Below are 8,254 nucleotides of genomic sequence, written 5' to 3' on the forward strand. Positions count from 1 at the left end.
GTAAGTACATTCAGATTTCATTTTCTTTTTCTCATAATGGTGGCAGGCATGCAAATTATAAAGAAAACTGTTTTCCCTTTCTTTAGGCCATGACTGCTCGATTCGCTTGTGGAATCTTGAAAGCAAGACCTGCATCCAAGAATTTACTGCCCATCGCAAAAAATTTGATGAATCCATTCATGATGTGGCTTTCCACCCATCCAAATGTTATATTGCCAGTGCAGGAGCAGATGCCCTGGCTAAAGTGTTTGTATGACAGAGTGCTTCCCATTCAACTTTAGCTTTGTATATATTTAACCAGCTGCACAAAAGAGAAGAGGAGGGCATGAGTTGTTTTATCTTGCCCTATAATTCAGAGAATGTTTGTAAGTGTGTAGTTTTGCAGGGTGCTGTTTTCTAAATTGACGTTCGTTCTGGTTTCTGTGAGCTCAGCTGGTGCTGAGAGCTTGGAATCTCTCAGTTTCAAATAGTTTAAAAAAAAAAAAAAAGCTTTTATTTAGAGGGTGTGAATTTTCGTCCAGGCAGGCCTTGGGTGAAACTAGGTCTACGTATTCTCTATTAATAAAATGGAGTACTGGAAAGAAGGGGTCTAATTGCATCAGGGAGTAGGAAAAGAGGGAAACTTCCTAGGATGCTTCTCATTGAAGAATCTTAATGTACTCAAATCACCTGGAAAAAATGATTCAAAGTCAGTTCACATGCTCTTTACTGTATCATGTGAGAGGCACTTTGTCATCCCTTTGGTGTATGAATAAAGTAGATCTTCTTCAGAGAGCAGTAGCAGATAGTTAATCTCAGCCACCTGGCTGCTAGCCTAAGATAAATGCAATTAAAGGAAGGCAAATTACTAACATACATTAAAATGCAGTAAAGTTTCTGTTACATCTTCTGTGTTTCTCAGTAAATATTTTGTTTGCAAAAAAAATATATAATTTTTTTAAGACTCTATTAGCATATGGGTAGAAACTGAGCCTTTAGTCTAAATCCCAGTTAACAACAGACTGACGCAATCTGTCTATACTGTAGTAGCAAATTTAACTTATTCAGATTTTAATGCTGTTTATTCTTGGAGATCTGGCACAAGAAATTATCACAAAGCTTTCAAAAAAAGCAGTCCTACAATTTTAGCTATCAAACATTCATCTCTTTCTGTTCCTGCTAAAAAGGGCATCATTCTGGGCATTATGGATAACAGTGAAATACTTTGAAGATTGAATCTAATGCTTTCTATGAATCCTTTTAGTGGAATAGGTGGAAACTGTACAAAGCTCCATCAGTTTGAGAGATTCTGCTACTGCTAGAATATTTCCCAGCTGCACCATTAGAGGGACTTTACCTTGTCCACTTCACAGGGTGTATGTGCCATTGATTGGGTTACCTGAAGAATGAGTGCTTCTTATAATTACTCAACAGATGTGCTTTGATTATCTGTTCGGAGCTTCTCTGTTGATTTGAGAAATAACTTTTAATCCAATCTGTTAGTCTTTTTATCCCTTCTTAAAGAATGGTGAGTGAGTTCTTTTCTGTTATGTGTCATCATCAGAATTATTGTTATTCATAAGCACGAAGTTGGTATTTTTCTCTGATGGGAATGGAAAGCAGAATTTTTTCTGGAGTTGATTTCTGGTGCTGATATGAGTAGGAAAGAACTCAGTGCAACTCTTCATGTACCAGCCTGAGGTTAAGACTGGAAACTGATACATAAATCCTTACCTTTAAACTGACACTTCATAAGCAGGAGTCATTGAACGATACCAACATGAGGTTTGACTATGTTGTTTTTAGAGTGCCATTTGGGGATGGGACCATATTTGAAGTTGATCTCAGAGATTAAAGCAAGTATATTATTTAGAATAAAAGGTTGACCTGTGCTATTTGAGCCTGCTACACATTATATGTACTGCTAAAATATTCTGGAATACCTTTTATTGCTCAGAATATTCACATATGTCACTTCATGATATTGATATGCAATATATTTCCTTAGATAAGATTAGAACTTTTACCATGGAACAGATGACTACAATAATAATACAGATTATTTAGTTTTTATAAAATGTTTTGGTTATGATGAAAAGGAGGAAACTTGGCTGCAAAACTGAGCATTCAACTTTGTGAGAGTTTTGTGTACTTGACTCATATTCTTTCAGTGTCATTATTTTATTTCTTTTTGAAGAGAAAATTACAAAAATTTATTTGAAAATTCTAAAAGTTATGTATATTATATATGTGTATATATATTGTAAACATGTATTAAATGTGTCTAGTAAGGGAAGACTCCATGGGTGCATTTTAATGTTTTAGTATTAAGAGTTCTCTTGAGTTTGTGTGTACAAAGGATAATGGTGTGAGTATGAAATGAATGTTGTGTTTTTGCTTACACAATATAATATGTAGTCACAGTTGTTTAAATTGCTGTACATAAAAACTAATAGGCCAGCATGCTTGTTTTTAAAGACTGTCATTCTGATTACAATTGGAATGTAAGAAGTGGCTGTTCAAATGTGAATTGAAAGATGTTTCCTTCTCACTATTGAGCTCCTGCTCAAACTGAAAAGTGATTTTTTTAAAAGCTGGCAATAGCTAGAGGATGAGGTGCCTTTAAAAAACAAAACAAAACAAATGTAGCCTTACAAAGAGGTTGTGGAATATATATATTTTTGTGCTTGTCTTCATAATTGATGTCAATGTCTTTTTACTCTACTTGCTCACATACTTGTAGGACTGCAGGGTAATGTGCATGAGCCTGTCAGATCTTCTGAGCATCATCGTAGGAGATAAGGTTGAAAAAATTATGTAGGTTATCTAGTCCATCTGCTTGCTAAAGCGGGGTTGTAGACTTGTGCATTCTAATATTGTCTTGGCCAGTGAGATTTTATATGTTCTAAAACAATTAGGCTTCCTTTTAAAGATTATATCAATGATTACATCTCACTGGCAGGAGGATTTATGTGATATTTAGTAGCTCTTTTTTGTAACTTCATGTCAGTATTCCAAGCCATCTTTTGTGCCATTTTATATATTCTTCATAGTCTCTGTAATTTGGAACCTCCATGCACACACTGGTTCTGTCTGTATATTTTCATTCCTTTCTGCTTTCTTCAAGCTGTTTTTTTAGTCTGCTTTTTTTGCACAACATTTTGTTCTTTTCATCCTTTAAGCTCAAGTCTCCAGATATTGGTGTCCATACCACCATTCCACATGCAAGATTTGCTGGACTTAGTTTGAGGGTCATCAGTTAAGTGTGGTTGTGATTTGGTTGGGTTTATCCTCTCTAATGCAATGCTTTTGTGTAGGACGACTAAGCTTTTGATGTCTGACAAACTTAAATCATATTTCTTTATTTATGACAACTCCTTTAGATAACATTTGAGCATTGCTGCTTTTCAAGTTTCTTCTTCACTTTTAGTATGTCATGATATTTTTGCAGCTAGAGACTGAATTCCTGTTTCATGATTATCCTGGATCTTACAATTTTTGAACTTCTGACCTCTGAGGGCACTAAATTATTTTTATTTGTTCCCCTTTTCTGTGCAGTTCTTCCTGGTTCAGTGTAATTAGTAACTTTCATTAGTGTGATATATATGTTTATTCAAAGTATAAACAAAAGTGGACCCAAGGCTTATTCTTGGAAAAAAACATTTTTCTGCAATATCATTAGATAGCATTTTACCATTACTATTTTCTCATATCTAATTTACATGGTAATTTTTTAATGGTTAGCTCATATAATTTTTGTGTATGTTAGCCTGTGCTAATGATTTTTGTTTTACTAACTAATTTAATGGGAGAATTTTCAGTCCTTCTGTATGTTGAAAATTGGTCCACCAGTTTAAATACTCTCACTTTTACTCTAATTTACTTCATTGGGCTGTTTGCTTTCACATATTTGATTCAGTTACCAAAACACTTGCACAGAATTAGTTGGAGTAACTTGGAAGAAGTTCTAGATATATTGTGTCATCTTACAAAATCCTAGTGTCTGCATTTATTTTTGGACCTCAGAGAGAAAACTTCCACATAAAAGATTCACTACTTCCATCTCATTTATCTTTATTTTGATAAAATATGTTCTTTAGCAAGAAGCCTGTAGAACTATATGCCATATACTGTAGCCTATTTTTTTAGGACATGTATTTTCAAATAATGTTATGTTAAGGCAGTCCCATGTAATTTGGTTGAGTAAGTGTGTGGTGTTCACCATACAGCTTTGTGACTAGGTCATACAACACTGTTTTTCAGTTTTGAATTTAAAGTGACCAGAGATTTGTTCTTCTGAATAAAAGTGTGAGAGATAAAGGACTTAGTTACACTATCTTTTCAGTACATTTGTTGGATCACAGGTGTGTTGCCTTTCCCTGCCTCCTTAGGTTTTAACAGTGTAATTTTGGAGAGCATAAATTTCTGTAAACTCATGTATTCTTTGAGCAGTGTTTGATGGGCAGAATTGTGAAAAGAAACAGTTGAAAAGTGGGCATAACTATCAGATAATCAAGTCTTGGTTTTACTGATGTCTTTCAAGTATTTGGAAACATTTGCAGGCTGTGGCTTGACAGTGTGTTTGCAGGCTGTCTGTCCCAGGTATCCAAGAGCCTGCTTGGTGCCTGTGTGAAATACCTAGTCAACCCGAGATGCATTAAGGAAGAAAATGCAGCCATTGTGGTTGTCCTGTGCTGAAATTTGTGGCTGTTTAGTGGAAGTTGGTTTGGACTACACTGTTAGAAATTAAGAAATCAAAATATGATAGTTAACCTCTTCCATATGGTAAATTGATTTGTGTAAGATGTGGCAATCTTTGACATGGCAGTATGAGTTTTCTTGGGCAGCTCCTGTTCATGAGCATTGTAGAGATGCTTAGCATAGATGTTACTACTGAGTGACTAAGAGGATGGAAAGATTTCCCTGAAAAAAGATGCTCAGATGTTTCAGGAAGCTCCTTTTTTCAATAAGGAAATGAAGGTGTTGAGAATATTTTATGTGAATCTGATAACTTGTTTAGTTGAAGAGAATTACAATAGGTGAACAGTCTTGACTCTTTCATCGTCAGTGTCTGTAAGCTTAGAGACAGTTATGGAAATGATTTACCTGTAAACTTCCAGTGAAAGACTCTGCCACATTCCTGCTGAGCAGCAGAAAAACTGATGGACAGAGGTGTTGCTCTATCCAGTTATGTCAGGGGTGTTTTACAAAAAATAACCCTTATTGTAAAAGATAATGTTAAATACACCAGAGCAAATGAACAAAACTCCTGGAGAGGGTGGGGAAGGACTAGGATGACTCTTGTGTAAATAGTCCTTGTTTGGGCAAACCCTCTTGTTCAGTTAGGTGGGAATGTTCCCAGGTGGGAGGATGATTGGAAATGTGACCTTTAAAAAAATGTCTGTGCCTGCGCTAATGACCATACCTGTGCAGGTTATCTGTCCTTTTGGTATGTACTTTTTATCATCCCATTTAAATTTCCCTTTAGGATACATTTTCTGAGAATCTTAAAATCTCTTCTGCAGTGAGCTTACTGCAGGATAAATGTCAAAAAGAACTTCTGGTTTTTCTCTTGAAGTGGTTTTTTGAAGGGTGGTAGAGCTTCAGCTTCAGCCCAGCCCTCTCACCACCAAAAGGCTGATTTGTACCTCCTTACACCCAGTTTATTTAATTTTGGTGTGTTATCTCTTAGCCTGCCTTCTGAATTGGTTTTGCTGCTCTGTAGTCAGTTGTGAAAGATTATAAATTGCTGTATCATTTAAGATATTTTTGAGAATGTGAATCCCACTACAGAAGGCATAAATCCAATTGAATAGTATAATTTGTGGATCTCATCTGGTTTGTTGTCAGGAGAGACTTGTTGTTAGACTACAAAATCTAAACTGTGGCTGAGCTAAAAAGGCATTTAACAATATGATATTCTTAGCCCAGCTTCTTCCTGCCTAAGTGTAGATTGTGGTATTGTGTGTTAGACTACTTTTGCCCTGCTCATGCTGCCAAGCCATGCTGTGATCCTGGGAGATCACACCAGTGTTTAAACCATAACCTGTGCATGTGTTTCTAAGCTGCTCAAAGCTTTGTATTGACGTGGTCCTCCAGGCCAATCTTTGGTTTCCTTATGTTTGAACTGCAGGCTCCCAAAATTACTTTCTGGCTATTTTGAGTAACCCTTGGTCCTCACACCAGAGTATTAGACTGTGGTGTTGTGAAAAGATTTATACAGCTGGATTTGTACTGTTCTGAAAGGGAAAGGATAACTTATTGCCAAGCCAAATATTGTCATTATTTTTGGATTACTTGTGAAAAGCAGCCAAAAACATTGTAAAAGGGATAAATGATGGACTTCAAGCTAATATTTTTCCATTAAGAATTTATTTTTTTATGCTTCCTATCACCAAGATACAGTGCTTTCGAATGTAGCTTGTTTTCAGATGTATGTCTCCTAGAATTGTTTCCTTGCAGTTGGACATTTGCAAATTTGCATCGGTTTTGAAAACTGTCTCATATGTGTTAGCACTTCTTTTGGAAATGCAGACTGAGCATGTTAGCTAATGATTTCTTGTACCTTTATATTCCAAGCAGACTGAAAAGCAGTCTTGTGCTATGTTTTGCTTGAATAGTGCATCTGAAAAAACTTGTAGAAGGAACTCCATGATGAGATGACTTTTGTTGTTGTAAGGTTCTCTGTTAACATTTGTCAGCTTTGCATTGTATTTTGCCTAATTATCTGCAGTTAACTGTCAGGTTGAAAAAGACAAATTTCTTTGCCATATGGACTGTAGCTTGGAATTTTTTTTTTTGTTGTTGTTGCTTATATTAATACACTTTTTTCTTTTCTGATAGAACTTAGAGATACCTGATAACTCTCTTTAGGAGAAGTTACTACAGGTGATAACCACTAACATGTTAGTAATTACAGTGGCTTCCCTTCTGTTTTGGGTCACTTCCATAGCAGATTGTTGATATGAAAAGGCTACTGTGGCTGATACACAAACAGCTTAAGGAAATTAAGATTCCCCTTCAGAACTATGGCTAGGTTATGATTTTATACACCAGTTTTGAATGACTACTTTGAAACAATGTTGGGCTTCAAATGTCTTGCAGAATTTTGGATCCAAATGAGAAGTACCTACTTGTTGAGTAATAGTCTACTTGTCAGTTTTTTGTGTATGGCTCAGTACAAGGCTATGTCAAAATTGCAGTACCACCAAAATTACCTTGTTTAAATGCAACTGTTGTACAAAAGTGAATGTTATTTTGAGTGAGAAATTCTGTTTTCTAATTTATCAAGGAAATAATTTTCTTGGGAGTAAGCATCCATAAATGTAATATATTTCATGATTTTGAAAAGGCTTATTAATCACGGGACATGAGAAAAATGAAAGTGATTCAATCTCCAAAGATTTGTTTAGCGTTTATTATTACAAGTATAAATTTTTGCTTTTAATGGAAATGCTTATTCAGAAACTTAGTATTAAACTTCTTACTAAAACTCAGTAGTTTAAAATGCTGGATAAATATCTAAAATGGCAAAGATAGAAAATTCAGAGGGAGATTATTTTGAAATATGCCAGTGTAATTTTGAGCTTCTCAAGTGCAGCCCTGAATTTTCTCTTTTTCACTGCAATTCATATTTTGTGAAACTTCTTGGATAGGTTATATTTAAAGCTACATTCACTTGCCTGAATAAGTCAAATAAATATTTTGTCATTTAAAATTATATAGATCTGCTTATGTTAGTGTGCCGTTTAAAATGAGACCCCATTGAGGTAACCATGCAGGTATTTGTGTTGGTATGACAGTAGTGAAGTGGGGTATCTGTGTACTGTACCCGCATTCTGTGCTGAGCAAAATCACACGGACTTCCAGAAATAAGCAATGGTTTTTAAGAGCAGCTTTATTTAATGTTGCAGCAGCAAGTGTCATTTGTACCATATAATTATGTAAATTGGGTGCTAATAAATACTATTTTTCAACATTTTGTATTGTGTTCATAATTCTGCATTTCATCACAAGATATGTGTGGTTTTGGAGTGAGTGCTAAGAGAGGAAAGTGCGTAAGAGTAAGACAAGTAGAGTTGTTTGGAGTGGCTTGAGGTAACTCCATGAGAAATTCCTGCTGAGCTGTGCGGCGTGTTACTGTTCACAGAAGTGCCTTGGTTTTTCTGTTCTCCGTATGTCTCGGTTTTGTACTGCTTCGCCAGCTTGGCTCTGTTGACACCCCACATCCTTCCATGTGCTGAGGCACGTGGTCCCTGTGCGGGGGTGAATGTGG

The 8,254-nt window shown here is 35.7% G+C and overlaps 1 protein-coding gene across 5 annotated transcripts in view; it reads left to right on the plus strand.

Annotated features, from left to right (window-relative positions):
- The window catches only part of STRN (striatin), a 69,170-nt gene extending 61,213 nt beyond the window's left edge, over nt 1-7,957 (plus strand). For all 5 annotated transcript variants that reach the window (XM_041404223.1, XM_041404224.1, XM_041404225.1 and 2 more), the window contains one exon: nt 87-7,957. In XM_041404223.1, the coding sequence (XP_041260157.1) occupies nt 87-256 (170 nt within the window). In that variant the 3' untranslated portion in view covers nt 257-7,957. The remainder of the gene's footprint in view (nt 1-86) is intronic.
- The last annotated feature ends 297 nt before the right edge of the window (nt 7,958-8,254 follow it).

This window comes from Onychostruthus taczanowskii, unplaced genomic scaffold (assembly GCF_017590055.1).
Source record: "Onychostruthus taczanowskii isolate IOZ18803 unplaced genomic scaffold, ASM1759005v1 scaffold21, whole genome shotgun sequence".
Lineage (NCBI taxonomy): Eukaryota > Metazoa > Chordata > Aves > Passeriformes > Passeridae > Onychostruthus > Onychostruthus taczanowskii.